Source organism: Oncorhynchus masou, chromosome 22 (genome assembly GCF_036934945.1).
Source record: "Oncorhynchus masou masou isolate Uvic2021 chromosome 22, UVic_Omas_1.1, whole genome shotgun sequence".
Lineage (NCBI taxonomy): Eukaryota > Metazoa > Chordata > Actinopteri > Salmoniformes > Salmonidae > Oncorhynchus > Oncorhynchus masou.
In genome coordinates, this window is record NC_088233.1 from 34,945,548 (window position 1) to 34,962,896 (window position 17,349).

The 17,349-nt window shown below is 40.6% G+C and overlaps 1 protein-coding gene across 2 annotated transcripts; it reads right to left on the minus strand.

The window, feature by feature from the left end:
• Positions 1-469: 469 nt before the first annotated feature.
• LOC135509383 (nuclear transport factor 2-like) lies at positions 470-16,549 on the minus strand. 2 transcript variants are annotated; one of them, XM_064930005.1, is made up of 5 exons: positions 16,454-16,549; positions 14,592-14,713; positions 6,568-6,639; positions 6,310-6,408; positions 470-1,396 (listed from the first exon to the last, which is right to left on the minus strand). In XM_064930005.1, exons 2-5 carry the CDS (start codon positions 14,688-14,690, stop codon positions 1,283-1,285), a joined length of 384 nt encoding a protein of 127 aa, XP_064786077.1. In that variant the 5' UTR covers positions 14,691-14,713; positions 16,454-16,549; the 3' UTR covers positions 470-1,282. The 2 variants fall into 2 exon arrangements, with proteins under 2 accessions (XP_064786077.1, XP_064786078.1); XM_064930006.1 differs by lacking the exon at positions 16,454-16,549 and adding an exon at positions 15,664-15,863.
• Between the last annotated feature and the right edge of the window lie 800 nt (positions 16,550-17,349).

Genomic DNA, 17,349 nt, shown 5'->3' on the forward strand with positions numbered 1-17,349 from the left:
CTTGCAAAACTTCTCCAAAAGTACTCTTATGGCACAAAGTGCTCCCAATTGTCAAGAGCATCCTTCAATTCATTATTGGCTATTTATGCAGTATTGTCTAAAAAAAAGACAGTTTAGGAAAAAATAAAATAAATGGGAACTGTATGTCCATATACACTGATGATACAAAACATTAGGAACACCTGCACTTTCCATGACAGACTGACCAGGTAAAATACATGATTCCTTATTGATGCCACTTGTTAAATTCTCTTGTGGATGAAGGGTTGGAGACAGGTTAAATATGTATTTTTTTGTTGCATTTTGTCTGCATCTTGCTTGAGAAAATCAGTGATAGAGCAGATCATATAAAACACTGTGCTATAGAACTACTGACTAGAACCTAAATTGTTGTCCATAAAATGCCAAGACAATTAAAATAAGAGTGAGGAGGTAGGTGTAAGGAGAGAAAGGCAGAGGAACAATGAGCTGAAATCATTAAGAAAATGTCAACTTTTATTATGTATCGTGGCGTTAGTATTCATTGTCACAGAGAGCAGTGAGCAGGAAATGGAAAACTTGCTGGTCTGAGGGGAGGGTGTCTTATTGACCATATTTTCTATGATTCTTTGGATCGCTGTAGCAACCTGATATGACAATGAATGTTAATATAAACTTAACAAAATAAGCTAAATGTAGTTGTATACACCAAGGCAAGCCACAACACAAAGGGGAGTAAGAGAAAACAACAGGATCTAAGAAATGTTGAGTCCAAACATAAAACTAAAATGGAAGAGAAAATGGTGCAGGTAGGTTGGTATTTTTTTCCTTTTCTGGCATCTTCAGATATTCAAGCTCCCCAGCATCATGCAGGTCAGCGTAGGGCAGTGTTTCCCAACTCCGGTCCTCACATACCCCAAACAGCACACATTTTAGTTGTAGGCCCAGACAAAAAATTAAAAAATTAATCATTCAACTTATCATGGGCATGATGATTAGTTGACAGTAGAATCAGGTGTGCTTGTCTGGGGCAACAACAAAAATATGTAATGTTGGGGGTACTCAAGTACTGGGGTTAGGAAACACTGACGTAGGGAACGAGACTGATGGTTCTGCGAGCTCTCAGCAAAGGAACACATCTCAATTCAGTTGGAGGCATGTAGCCTATGTGCCTGTAGGTCTCTGTGATTGACATCTGGAATCCGGTGTAATTTCTCTAACAGGTATGGAAGATAGAGGGAAGGTTGGGCATTTAGGTGTCGTCAGCCTTCCCTCATATCCTTTCTGCACACCTCTGATGTCCTTAGCCGAAATTGTGCAGCGCAAGCCGGAACATGTCATTGGTGCATACCCAAGCATCATTAATGTTTTTCAGGATGAAACTCTGATGAAATCCCATGACGGGGTCCTCATCGGCCTGTAACACAAAGACAGAGCTTAGTCAAGTCACAGTTCTATGGCTGTGTATCCAATCCACATTTGGGTGCATCTCTGACAAGGGTTGATTTTGGCTGGGTCCAAGAAACACAAACTGCTTGCACATAACAAACACATTCCTGATACTCTACTATCAATTAACTTATCCGGAGTGGCCGCGTTGCTAAATTCTCTGGATGCCTCTTCCCGATTAGCTAAACAACCGAAGATTATGCACGTGTGGGATTCTCTACTTTACGCACAGTCTGTACTCGTTCGGCTGCCCAGAGAACAGGATACTCTGGCGAATTTCAGTTATGGTTATGATGGAGAATGGTGCTTGTTTAATCATGTTAGATCAAACCTGAATAAATGTTAGCAAGAGCACATAATGATAGTATTCTACATAACAGAACAGAATAGCATTGTATAACGTTACTGTGAGACAAAAACCACCACCTAATTTGTTATGGATTTCTGGATGATTGTGCGAATGTTTGTATTTTTCTCTCATGCGGCCAAAACACAACAGCACGCGCCATAGGCAAAATATGTGCTTTGATTTGTTAACACAATCTGCAAAAAAATTATAATTGTACATAATTTAAAACACTGTACATAATTAAAGAAGATCTATACTGAACAAAAATAGAAATGCAAAATGTAAAAACTGTTGGTCCAATGTTTCATGAGCTAAAAGTAAGATCCCAGAAATGTACAAAAAGCTTCTCTCGCTCAAAGTTTGTGCACAAATTTAATTTGAAGGAGTGTGCAAATGGCATGCTGACATGCAGCAACGTCCACCAGAGATGTTGCCAGAGAATTGAATGTTCATTTCTCTACCATAAGTCGCCTCCAACGCAGTTTACGTCCAACCGACCTCACATGTGTAACCACGCCAGCCCAGGACCTCCACATCTGGCTTCGTCACCTGCGGGATCATCTGAGACCAGCCACCCGGACAGCTGATGAAACTGTGAGTTTGCAAAACCGAATAATTTTTGCACAAACTGTTGGGAAGCTTATCTGCATGCTCGTCATCCTCACCAGGGTCTTGAGCTGACTGCAGTTCAGCGCCGTAACCGACTTCAGTGGGCAATTGCTCACCTTCGATGGCCACTTGCACACATCACCTCATATTTCAGCATGATAATGCACGGCCCCATGTCACAAGGATCTGTACAGAAATCCTGCAAGCTGAAAATGTCCCAGTTCTTCCATGGCCTGCATACTCACCGGACATGTCACCTATTGAGCATGTTTGGGATGCTCTGGATTGACGTGTATGACAGCATGTTCCAGTTCCCACCAATATCCAGCAAATTCACACAGCCATTGAAGAGGAGTGGGACAATATTCCACAGGCCACAATCAACAGCCTGATCAACTCTATGCATAGGAGATGTGTCACGCAGCATGGGGCAAATAGTAGTCACACCAGAAACGGACTGGTTTTCTGATCCACAACCTTACTTTTTTCCTTTTTAAGTTGTATATTGGACCAACATATGCATATCTGTATCCCCAGTTATGTGAAATCCATAGATTAGGGCCTAATTTATTTATTTCAAGTGACTGATTTCCTTATATGAACGGTAACGCAGTAAAATTGTTGAAATTGTTGCATTTATATATTCAGAGTAAATGCATATTACCATGAAATTAGAGGTAAAATGGTTGGCATGGACGTTTCACCAGTAAAATTTTAAGAATTATCATTCACAATTTACAGTGAGAAATGTGAAAGGAGGGTGAGCACAACAATGTGTTTTTAAAGTAGAGCTAAAGAAACATGTGCAGAATGAGATAGACATTTCTTCTCTGGGGAAGAGGCTTCCAGGGGGAAGGGATGTGAGAGGAACGTGGTGGTTACAGTCAGTCTTGCAGTTAGCCTCAGCCTAACTTATACAATCACACTGCTTGTGACAAACCCCAATTCCCGATCAGGCTATTCCAGTCAAACAGAGCACAAGCAGTTGTGAACAAGCACTAATGGAGATAGAGCTGACAAAAAGCAAGTAATCCCTTTAGGTGTCAGTGGAGACAAGGCATACATAACTCTGTAAGGTTTACTGCTCAGTGATCATGATGGCATTGGCTCCTTCAAATGACACGTTGGTATTCTAAAAAGCTTCTAACAATCAGCAGCTTGCAAGTTGAAGCTCCACAGTGAAGATCAGAGCTAGCATATAATGCCATTATTGCAGCTGAGACTAGTTGCGATAATTGGTCAATGCAGAATGACTAACGTTGCCCTGTTCAAAAAATGCAGAACCAAGAACAGATATAGCCCTTGGTTCACTCCAGACCCGACTGCCCTTGACCAGTACAAAAACATCCTGTGGCAGACTGCAATAGCATCGAATAATCCCCACGATATGCAACTGTTCAGGGAAGTCAGGAACCAATACACACAGTTAGTCAGGAAAGCAAAGGCTATCTTTTTCAAGCAGAAATTCGCATTGCTGTAGTTCTAACTCCAAAAAGTTTTGGGACACTGTAAAGTCCATGGAGAACAAGAGCACCTCCTCCCAGATGCCCACTGCACTGAGGCTAAGTAACACGGTCACCACGGATAAATCCATGATAAACGAAAACTTCAACAAGCATTTCCCAACGGCTGGCCATGCCTTCCTCCTGGCTACTCCAACCTCGGCCAGAAGCTCCGCCCTCCCCACAGCTACTCGCCCAAGCCTCCACAGCTTCTCCTTTACCCATATCCAGATAGCAGATGTTTGAAAAAGCTGCAAAACCTGGACCCAAACAAATCAGCTGGGCTTGACAATCTGGAACCTCTATTTCTGAAACTATCCGCCGCCATTGTCGCAACCCCTATTACCAGCCTGCTCAACCTCTCTTTCGTATCGTCTGAGATCCCCAAGGATTGGAAAGCTGTCGCAGTCATCCCCTCTTCAAAGGGGGAGACACCCCGTACCCAAACTGTTACAGACCTATATCCATCCTACCCTGCCTATCTAAGGTCTTCGAAAGCCAAGTCAACAAACAGATCACTCGAATCCCACCGTACCTTCTCCCCTGTGCAATCTGGTTTCCGAGCCAGTCATGGGTGCACATCAGCCACGCTCAAGGTACTAAATGATATCATAACCGCCATTGATAAAAGACAGTACTGTGCAGCCGTCTTCATCGACCTGGCCAAGGCTTTCGACTCTGTCAATCACCATATTCTTATCGGCAGACTCAGTAGCCTCGATTTTTCTAATGACTGCCTTGCCAGGTTCACCAACTACTTTGCAGACAGAGTTCGGTGTGTCAAATCGGAGGGCATGTTGTCCGGACCTCTGGCAGTCTCTATGGGGGTGCCACAGGGTTCAATTTTCAGGCCAACTCTTTTCTCTGTATATACCAATGATGTCACTCTTGCTGCGGGCGATTCCCTGATCCACCTCGCCGCAGACGACACCATTCTGTATACTTCCGGCCCTTCCTTGGACACTGTGATAACTTAACCTCCAAACGAGCTTCAATGCCATCTCAGTTCACGATAACAACACCCACCCGTAGCACACGTTCCAGCAGGTATATCTCACTGATCATCCCCAAAGCAAACACCTAATTTGGCCCCCTTTCCTTCCAGTTCTCTGCTGCCAGTGACTGGAACGAATTGCAAAAATCGCTGAAGTTGGAGACTTTTATTTCCTCACCAACTTTAAACATCAACTATCTGAGCAGCTAGCCGATCGCTGCAGCTTTACATAGTCCATCTGTAAATAGCCACCCAATCTACCTACCTTATCCCCATACTGTTTTTATTTTATTTACTTTTCTGCTCTTTTGCACACCAGCATCTCTACTTGCACATCATCATCTGCTCATTTATCACTCCAGTGTTAATCTGCTAAATTGTAATTATTCGCTCCTATGGCCTATTTATTGCCTACCTCCTCATGCCTTCTGCACACACTGTATATAAACTTTATTTTTTCTACTGTGTCATTGACTTATTTATTGTGTTATTGGTTTGTTGATTGTTTACTCCATGCTGTTTATTGTAACTCTGTGTTGTTATCTGTGTCACAATGCTTTGCTTTATCTTGGCCAGGCCACAGTTGCAAATGAGAACTTGTTCTCAAGTAGCCTACCTGGTTAAATAAAAGGTGAACAAAAAAATTATAATAATACCAGTCAAACAAGCCAGCCTTCACTATGATCTAGGTTCAGATTCAACAAACAAACCACATGGTTGTCCCCGTTTTTGGTCATTTCCCCCCCACTTTAACCAGAGTGTAAAAACATTATCTGGTGAGTAAATATATTTTTTAAACTCCCTGAACACACAGTGGTCTCTCATAATCAAACTCCAGTATGAATAAATCCCTCTATGGCATGAGATTAGTAAAAGCCCAACTGAACCATGGTCAGTCAGAACACAGATCCTTACTGACAGTAAGTAGGGAGAAGATGGGGCATTAGACCACAGACAGATCAAGGGTTGTGATGGGCAAGCCTGAAGAACTCATTGGTGCAAACCCAGGCATTGCCGAAATTGTTCAGAAAAAAGGTATTCTAACAGCTGGTCATCATCTTGCCTGAGAGACAGACACATACAATAATATACAATAACCCTGACTTTTAAAGTACTTATCAACCTCGCAAAAAATAAGGGTGTTTGTGTGTAACACAGGAATGCCTGGTCCATGGCCTCTTCAATTTGCTTAGGCAGATAAATAACAGCATAGCTATTTATTAACTCGGTGAACAAATGTCTTGAAACTGTGGTGAAGCTGAAAACAGATGTACCTAGCTGTGCTTTTAACAATGAAGTTTGATCAAACAGACAGAACCGATACTCTTCATTTAAAGCAGGTGGGGATGTCTAGCATGCAACCTACTCAGCCGTTGGTTTAAGAAACTGGCAATATTGATTTTTACAGTGATATGAGAAATACTTACTTTTAGTTGTCCTACTACCATACTCATTATGCAGCTGTCAGGGGTGGGCTGATGGTCTTGTGCTGTTATACTGTGAGCAATTTTTAAGAAGGGGAGAGTCTGAAAAGAAGAAATAAGAAACATGACAGATGTATCAGAGACAAGCACATTCCACCAGGATGTCTACTGGATATCCTGTTCAATCAGTATACTCCTAACATATTACTGAGGTATTCCATTCTGTCATCCTCAGGACAAATATTTTAAAATGTCACTCACAGAAAGTTTCTCAACAATTGCTGCCTTTCCCTGGAATTGCTGTCCTTCCCACGTAAGGCATGATGCATCAATCTGTTAAAAGGAAAAGCAGAGGATTGAATTCATCAGCAGAAGGCACATTGGTGGTATATTTAGGGTGGAAGGATGTGAAGTGTCCCGACTGCCAAATATTTTAAAAGCATGACTAACTTTTCTACGCATACTCAAGGGTGTGAAGGAGTATGTAATAATTTAGGCAAGTGCCATGTGGAAACATAGACGAACGGGCTCTGCTGCTCTTATCTTGTTATTTGATGAAAATCAAATTGTTTGAGGCCAAATAAGATAGCAACCAGAAGCCTTCCAGTAATACATTTTCATTATTATGTAAATGAGTCAGCTTGTGCAGTTCTCCTTCCATCTAAAAATGTAAATTGTGGGTGATTCTCATGAAACCAGTTAACCATGGCAGCAATAAATTGACTTTGAACACCATAATGTATCTGCAACTATCATTCTGAAGACTAAGATACCTAGTTAATGGCAGGGTGTATTATTTAAAATACATATCACATTTGTCTGACTTTAGTTAATTTTCACCCCAAATTCTCATTACCGAAATGCTTCTGGATTAAATCCTCAAGTCATTTTATACAATTTAACATATTTGAATAAAACATTATGCTGTAGTTTGTCCATAAATAATAAAAATGTTATACCATATGAAGTTTACATTAATCTTTTATATGCATTCCGTAAAAACAGTCTGTGGACATCTTTCTCATTACCGTAACAGAGTTTTTACAAAAACTCAAATTTGATTTAATAAAGTTGTATTCACCCATGATGCATCATCTGGAGTAGTCAGACGAGCACAAGTTCATTTAATTTCTTCACTTATATGCGGGAACGAGGATTTTATTCTCAAACACCCCCCTTAATACACTTGACCTTCACATTACCAAAATTGTGAAAAACTTAAGAACCATTACCTTAACAACATGGAGGCATGAAAGGGCTTTGAAGATGTGGTCTATTGTTTGCGGACTCACAACGGCGGTCTCCTATTACTTGCAAATTGAACAAAGGGCCTCTCATTACCAAACACATCTCATTATCATATAATTTTTAGGTCTGTTTCGGTAATGAGGACCTTAATTTTGGTAATGATAATAAGCTATTTCTAATGTATGGGTGCGCTGTGCTGGTAACTTTTATTATTTACTAGGACGACAGCTTAAAGCTATTGTATAGATTTTTTTGTAAAACATCTATTATTTGACTAAGGTTGTCAAGAAATATGGGTGTACAAAAAGCATTTAATTTACTTAAATCCACAATCTGTTTGTGCTTCAGCGAAGACCAACCCCTCCACTTAAAAGGAGGATATCCCCGGGTTTTGCCATGTCTACATGTTTTAGCACTTGCTCCATATCCCACATATTTAAATATTTTATTGCAGGGGTTAAAGTAAAATTAATTTCTTCCTGGTATGGACCTGCTTTAGGTGCACACTCTTGCATGCATATTTTTTTAATCATAGAATTAAATATAGGAATCCCTATCAATTTAATAGGATCTCTGTGGGCCTAGTTGTAAAGATTTGTCATTTAACTTTTTAAATTAATGACCTTTTATTGTGGCATAAACACAGCCAGTCATGATGTTTTCATCTGATTGCCATACAATCACTTCAAATGGCTCCTTTACTAGGCTACCTGCGAACATTCACCCACTCACATTTAACCATGGAAAGAAGTCTGGGAACATGACTGAATATAAACAGTGTAGTTATTCCCCCGCAAACAAGCAAAATGCCAGAACAGGGATAAGGTGGAGTCGCAATTCCACAGCTCAGACACGAGACGTATGTGGCATGGTCTACAGGAAATTACAGACTACAAAAAGAAAACCAGCCACGTTACGGACACTAACGTCACTCTTCCAGACAAACTAAACCTTCTTTTCTAGCTTTGAGGATAATACAGTGCCACCGTCGCAGCCCGCTAACAAGGACTGAGCACCCCCTCTCCGTGGCTGAGGTGAGTAAAACATTTAAACGTGTTAACCCTTGCAAGGCTGCTGGCCCAGAAGGCATCCCTTGCCATGTCTTCAGAGCATGTGCAGACCAGCTGGCTAGTGTGTTCACGGACATATTCAATAGCTCCCTATCCCAATCTGTTGTCCCAACATGCTTCAAGATGGCCACCATTGTTACTGTACCCAAGAAGGAAAAAGTAACTGAACTAAATGACTACAGCCCCGTAGCACTCGCTTGTCATCATGAAGTGCTTTGAGAGACTAGTCAAGGATCATATCACCTTACACCCTAGACCCACTTCAGGTAACATACCGCCCCAACAGGTCCACAGACGAAGCAATCGCCATCACACTGCCCTATCCCACCTGGACAAAAGGAATACCTATGTAAGAATGCTGTTCATTGAATACAGCTCAGCATCCAACACCATAGTACCATCCAAGCTCATCCTTAAACTGGAGGCCCTGGGTCTCAATCCCGCACTGTGCAATTGGGTCCTGGACTTTGACGGGCCGCCCCCAGGTGGTGAGGGTAGGAAGCAACATCTCCACTTCGCTGATCCTCAACACTGGGGCCCCACAAGTGTGCGTGCTCTTCCCCCTCCTGTACTCCCTGTTCAACCATGACTGCGTGGCCACACACGCCTCCAACTCAATCATCAAGTTTGCAGACGACACAACAGTAGTGGGCATGATTACTAATCCAGGCACTTGTCATCTCCCGTCTGGATTACTGCAACTCGCTGTTGGCTGGGCTCCCTGCCTGTGCCATTAAACCCCTACAACTCATCCAGAACGCCGCAGCCCGTCTGGTGTTCAACCTTCCCAAGTTCTCTCACGTCACCCCGCTCCTCCGCTCTCTCCACTGGCTTCCAGTTGAAGCTCGCATCCGCTACAAGACCATGGTGCTTGCCTACGGAGCTGTGAGGGGAACGGCACCGCAGTACCTCCAGGCTCTGATCAGGCCCTACACCCAAACAAGGGCACTGCGTTCATCCACCTCTGGCCTGCTCGCCTCCCTACCACTGAGGAAGTACAGTTCCCGCTCAGCCCAGTCAAAACTGTTCGCCGCTCTGGCCCCCCAATGGTGGAACAAACTCCCTCACGACGCCAGGACAGCGGAGTCAATCACCACCTTCCGGAGACACCTGAAACCCCACCTCTTCAAGGAATACCTAGGATAGGATAAGTAATCCTTCTCACCCCCCCCCTTAAATGATTTAGATGCACTATTGTAAAGTGGCTGTTCCACTGGATGTCAGAAGGTGAATTCACCAATTTGTAAGTCGCTCTGGATAAGAGCGTCTGCTAAATGACTTAAATGTAAATGTAATTACCAACAATGATGAAACAGCCTACAGGGAGGAGGTGAGGGCACTCGGAGTGTGGTGTCAGGAAAATAACCTCACACTCAACATCAACAAAACTAAGGAGATTTTTGTGGACTTCAGGAAACAGCAGATGGTGCACCCCCCTATCCACATCAAAGGGACAGCAGTGGAGAAGGTGGAAAGTTTTAAGTTCCTCGGCATACACATCACAAACAAACTGAAAATGGTCCATCCACACAGACAGTGTGGTGAAGAAGGCACAATTAGCGCTTCTTCAACCTCAGGAGGCTGAAGAAATTAGCTTGTCCTCCAAAACCCTGAAACCTTTACAGATGCACAATCGAGAGCATCCTGTCGAGCCTAATCACAGCCTGGTATAGCAACTTCTCTGCCCACAACAGAGGGTGGTGCGGTCTACACAACGCATCACCGGGGGCAAACTACCTGCCTTCCATGACACCAACAGCACTGATGTCACAAGAAGGCCAAAAAGATCATCAAGTTAAATAAAGATTAAATAAAGGTGTATAAAATAAAATAAAAACCGGCCAAATCGGTGTCCAAAAATACAGATTTCCGATTGTTATGAAAACTTGAAATCGGCCCTAATTAATCGGCCATTCCGATTAATCGGTCGACCTCTAGTACAGGTGCATCAAAGCTGGGACCGAGAGACTGAAAACCAGATCATATCTCAAGGCCATCAGACTGCTAAACATCTATCACTAAATCAGAGAGGCTGCTGCCTCCATTGGAGACCCAATCACTGGCCACTTTAATAACTGGATCACTAGTCACTATATACAATGCCACTTCAATAATGTTTACATATCTTACAATACTCATATCACATGTATATACTGTATTTTATACCATCTATTGCACCTTGACTATGCCTCTCGGCCATCGCTCTTACACTTACATATTGTCATTCACCCCTTTAGATGTGAGTATTAGGTAGTTATTGGGGAATTGTTAGATTACTTGTTAGATATTACTGCACTATCGGAATGAGAAGCACATTTCGCTACACTTGCATTAACATCTGCTAACCATGTGGATGTGACAAATAACATTTGATTTAGATTTGACATATTTCCAGCATCCAAACAGTGGTGAATGGATACACAAAACACCAAAAAGTGTCATGACATTAGCGATTGTCATTAGGTCAGAATTTACGCGTCAACTGCTGTCTATGTATGTCTCTGTGTCGGCCACTCATCTCTGCCTTGGCATTATATCCATTCACAATTCACAAACTTTTCATGCAAATGACATGCAGCCTATTCTTCTTGATATTTTGTTTTAAATATTGTACTAGGCTCATGTTTTACCGGTACGGTCTACCCTTACTATTTATTTTGCCGGGTGCCGTACCGCCTTACTTTCCCCCCTGCTTTACAGGCATATCATGTTATTCCATTTGTCCATGGGATGACATTCACTTTACTTAACTAGGCAAGTCAGTTATTATTTCCAATGGGTTAACTGCCTTGTTCAGGGGCAGAAGGACAGATTTTTACCTTGTCAGCTCGGGGATTCGATCTTACAACCTTCTGGTTACTTGTCCAACGCTCTAAACACTAGGCTACCCGCCTCCCCAATTTTCTAAATATTTTAGAAAATAAAAGTTTTTTTTGTCAATTGCATTAAGATCAGTGATTTTAGTATTATGCAAGTCATTTGGGCTTAACAAATGACACCGTTTCATGATGTATTGTGTTAATGAATATCTAATAGAGCTCAGTAGTTTTTCAATGGCAAACTATGCAACACTCATTACCAAAACATGAATTCTCATCTCTGAAAACTTATTATGCACCAATATTTAGGAAATATATATATTTTTAAACATTTCAGTAATTTTGCCTTAATCTGATAGTGTGCCCTTTGTTCTTTATTCAAATATCTGTACATAAAAATAGCATGTATGCACAAGTATTTATGACAAAAAACAATATTCAGAAAAGGTTGTGTTGCGGTAATGAGAAATCACAAAATAATTGTTTATAATTACATATTTCAAGTTTAACACTGGCCTTTTCTTTAGGAGAACAATGTAAAAAAAAATATATTAGAAATGTATTTGTTTAAGACTTTTTGGAACCTATATTTTGCATTTGTAATTGTGGAATTTGTGGTAAAATCAGAGGTGAAAGAAAAGCAGTACAGTCCAAAATAAATACTGGGCATATGCTGTACCAGTAAAACATAAGCCTAAAACAAAAAAACAAAAATGTAATTTTTTGGGGGACTATTACACCACTATTTATCATTAGCGCATGTCAGAGGCAGGAAACATTTGTGAATGAAAACAGGTGGTATAGCCTATGTTCCAAAATGCAATGTGGTTTGACGAGAACACTGAAATTATGCCAAGGCAGAGACGAGTGTTCAACTAAGAGGCGAGCACGGACAGCAGTGGACACATCAATTCTAGCCTAATGACAATCGCCAAATGTCATTACAATTCTTGGTGTTTTGTGTAACAGAGGTCTCTTTCCATTCACCACTGTTTGGAGGCTGGAAATATGTTTACGAGTGGATGAAGGTGCACAGGTAGCCTTGTAAAGGAGCTCTTTGAAGTGATTGTTTGACAAATCAGATGAAAACATCATGACTGGTTGTTTATGCCACAATAAAAAGGTAATACATTTTAAAAGTTAAATGACAAATCTTTACGACCAGGCTAACAGAGATCCTATTGAATTCAAAGGAATTCTGTATGTACACTACGGTTCATAAGTTAGAGGACACTTAGAAATGTCCTTGGTTTTGAAAGAAAAGTACTTTTTTTGTCCATTAAAATAACATCAAATTGATCTGAAATACAGTGTAGACATTGCAAATGTTGTAAATGACTATTGTAGCTGTAAACAGCTCTTCAGTTTCTTGGCAATTTCTCACATGGAATAACCTTAATTTCTCAGACGAAGAAGACTGACAAGTTTCAGAAGAAAGTACTTTGTTTCTGGCCATTTTGAACCTGTAATCGAACCCACAAATGCTGATGCTCCAGATACTCAACTAGTCTAACGAAGGCCAGTTTTATTGCTTCTTTAAATCAGAACAGTTTTCAGCTGTGCTAACATAATTGCAAAAGAGTTTTCTAATGATCAAATAGCCTTTTAAAATTATAAACTTGGATTTAGCTAACACAATATGCATTGGAGCACAGGAGTGATGGTTGCTGATAATGGGCCTCTGTACGCCTATGTAGATATTCCATTAAAAATATGACGTTTCCAGCTACAATAGTAATTTACAATATTAAGTCTACGCTGTATTTCTGATCAATTTGATGTTGTTTTAATGGACATTTTTTGTTGTTGCTTTTCTTTCAAAACAAGTACATTTCTAAGTGACCCCAAACTTTTGAACGGTAGTGTATGTTGCTAAAGTTAACAAGATTGGTTAAAATTGTGGTACTGAAGTCCCATACCGGGAAGAAATAAAATATACTTTCACCCCTGGGTAAAATGCATAATATCTGATCAAATACAAAACAATAATTATGAAATGGATACCTACAGATCCGATTCTTAGTGATCCAAGAAGAATAATAGAGAAAGATGTGTTTATGTGCCAGTTTCATGAGAATCACCCTGCTACCAATAGGGGGCACACAAACAATACACTGAATCAGCAGAATGTAAAGAAAAGGGTACAATCAACAGCTTGCTTGTTCTCACAATTGATAAATGGACATTACAATTATTTGAGCAGCTTAAAATATGTTACTATATGCTGTATATTACACATCTTATTGAAATATATTATGCTTTAGCTTGGAAGTGTCCAAGTAGTATGCATATTTGCATGTCCTCCAGTCTAACTTGATGCTTCAGACCCTGTTTCTTTGGCCCAAAAAGTTCCTCAGATGAATGCTTGTCAAAACTTGTTTGATCTAGCATCAGTCTCTGAAAGACATAAACCAAGTAAAGGTTTGAACAGTTACATTGAAATAAGGAAAGACTACGGTACATGTATTGATTGAACAATCTTTACTTTGGTTAGCGTTTTGGATAGAATTATCAGGGAGCATTTGCTCACAGGAATGGCGATATGATACACTACTTTTCTATTTGAATAACAACTGAACCTTACATTAAGAAATATTTAATTAATTGTTGAAATTCATTACTGAATTAGTTATTACAGATGCAGAGGAGGTGGATAGATGGTTGAAGGTGGAATAATGGGACATTCATGTGCTCGTAGGAACTGGGAAGTCGTAAGTCCGACATGATTGAGTTCTAGAACTGTTAAATTCGGACCAATTCTTCAACCAACAATATTTTAGCTAGCTTGATAAGATAGCTAATGTTGCTAATAATAATTAGCTAGCTTGGTTAACATTGACAATATGGTCAAACTAGCAACATTATACACATTGATAATTTTGTAACGGTCAAAAACATTTGTCATCCTTTGGTTGAAAGGTGAAAAGTTATTGGTGAAAAGTTGCATCTTGGGTAACAACATTTTCTCAGTTTCCCATTTGTAATGCCCACTTGGGAGGGTCATTCAAGTGAAACTTCCCATTCCTAACTCCAAACTTCCAATAACTCCCAACAGCACGTGAACGGTCCATAAATACAAGGGGCTGACAACAGGACAGAGTAATTATGATAAATATTAATTGGTACAGATTCACATTCTGAGACTCACATATATTGCTCCAAGCTGGGTCCTGTCAGTGTCAAAGAGCTGGTAGTAATGTTGCACAAAGCTGGATCCTATCTGTTCCCAAATTGGCTTTTCCCCCATTCTGAATCACCTGGCAACAAGCACTAGTGGAAGAGACAATCTTATAAGTATAGACAATCCAATGGTATAAACCAAACTCAATAAATCTGGTCAAGCAAGACCAGGTAGATCAGGGGTTGGCAACACTTGATTTTTAGGGGTATTTATTGTATTTTTTGGTAAAACATTTTTTAAATAAAGAGACTAAAATCACCAGGAATTCAGCACAAAATTTGTTTCATTTTGGAAGTATATTCCCAAGTATCCCCCCAGGTATGAAATTATTGTTATTTTCAAATACAATCTATTTTTAGGCTTAGTTGTAGTCAAATTGTATACATATAAAAGTATACATATTATTAAGAGAGCACGTACAATTATCCATGATCTGCCCTACCCTACAGACATATGCAGGTTAGGCAAAGAGTATGTAGGAAATATATTTTGGAATTCAGTGCTTCAACAATACATTCATTTCACAGCACAAAAAAAATGTACATGCACTCCTAAAAAAATAGCACTGTAGATAGTGTATTATTCTTTGGGTATTTTTACAGTGTTCATACCTATCCTGAACATACTAGTTAACATTAGTTGGTCTTGTTTTGATAAGTGCGACATCAATGACAGCGCGTTATGCATCTCTCCCACGCAAGATAACTTTATACGAGGCTTGCATACATAAAGTTATTCACATGAACCTTGTAAATAGTCCTCCATTATAGTCATACTTCTTGGACTAAAATTACAAAAATGTTATATCCATCGTTTGACATTAGCTACAAAGTTTTTTATTTTAGTTTAGCTACCAAGTTATACCAGCTAGCTAACGTTACTAGTAACTAACTTTCCCTGTGATCGTAAGCTGACTTCTAAATGGACAGAAAACTACTTCACACAGTCCGCTCAATACGTTAGTTAAGTTTGAATGTCATCATGAACAATTTTGTCGGGATCTTTTGGCTGAACTCGCCAACCAAACTGGCTAACTCACGGTTTATAGCTCCTCTGCTAAACGCAACGATTTACGATAGAGTTGAGCAGCGACGACTACGGGCAGGCTGGCGCTCCGACGTCACAACACGACCCATTCCAGCATCCAAACAGCCGCAGTTACACGGAACAGTGGTGTGTAGTTGCGGGGTAGCAACCAAACAGCCGCAGTTACACGGAACAGTGGTGTGTAGTTGCGGGGTAGCAACCAAACAGCCCGCAGTTACACGGAACAGTGGTGCGTAGTTGCGGGGTAGCACCCAAACAGCCCGCAGTTACACGGAACAGTGGTGTGTAGTTGCGGGGTATTCTTTGGCCGCTGAAATGGGTCGTTTTGATTTAAACTTCACTGTGTGTGACATTGGAACGCGAGTTCGCCCACACTGGTCAACGATTGAGTTTAATAGGCTAGGTTCATAGATAGCTAGCATAGGCAAGGCTAATAGCAAAGATCAAACGTTGGTTGTCTGGCTGGCTAGCAGTCCTGTATTGCTTATCTAATAAAATATAATCACCGCTCTAAAAAATAAAAACACAGTGAAGCTTGATTTACAAATTGAATGGCACGTGGTTTCGGCTGCTAAAAATAAATTTTGAAGCCTTTTTTTTGGACCGGGCCCAGATAGAACATAGGCGTGTCTTAGTTAGCACTTTTGGCGAACCAGCGCCTGTCAAAAGGTATATCAACTAATTCAGTCTAAAACATAATACGATACTGTTGTTGCCAGAATACACATTTTTTTTCTTCATTCAATATATCATGGAATGCATTATACAAACAAACAACTTACCGCGGACCCAAAACCCGTGCCCCGGCTCTCAGTTATGGCGATTCCACCAGTTTATGGCGCATGCTCAGGACAATAATCTGTCCTAATGCTTTGGGGGAAAGGGAAATGGAGTTCTTCAATCTATACAGATGGAAGGTTTTAGATTTTCCACAAACACACACATTTTCCTCTTCAGACAAAAATACGGTACCTCTTATTCAGCCCATTTTGATGAAGGTGAATTACATTTGCTGTGTAAATTACATGACTGGGTAGAAAGGGCATGGATCAACATTACACAGGGTTTTTACATGGAGACATCCACAAGATAGCACAGTTCTATAATGGTATACTGCACCAGTGATCAATTTAATAGACTGGCTAACATCACCTGAGACGTATGTGATAGCTTAACTTTGGAATGCTGATGTGGTTACATAAACTCTACACTATTGACACTGATTGTGGGAAACATTTTTCTTACAGATCATTTCAGTAGAAACAATTACTTTGCAATGAGAGCAAAGAAAAAAAATACATTAAGATGCCTGACAACTGACACTTTCTAAAAGTGCATGAGTCCTGTTGTGGTGCAGGCCCAGCCCTGGTTACATCCGCTACCAGGAGGTGCTGCAGGGCCAGCTCTGTGTCCATTTTTTGTTGTCTGCTGCTCTAGCTCCTCCTGGGGTATCTAGAAATGCCATAGTTAGGTTCCAGTCCAGTGTGGTAGAGTCCAGAGAGGGGTCAATGTTCTTGAAGGCAGCCACAGTCACCTCTGTGAATCACAAACACAATGCCCCTGATGATCCTTTCAAAACTAATCATTAATAATGTAAATGTCTGTGAACAAGGGGTATAACACGTCTTTGCGACAGGTAACAGTCAGTAATGGCAGTCTAAGTCTGTTTCTTGTAAAG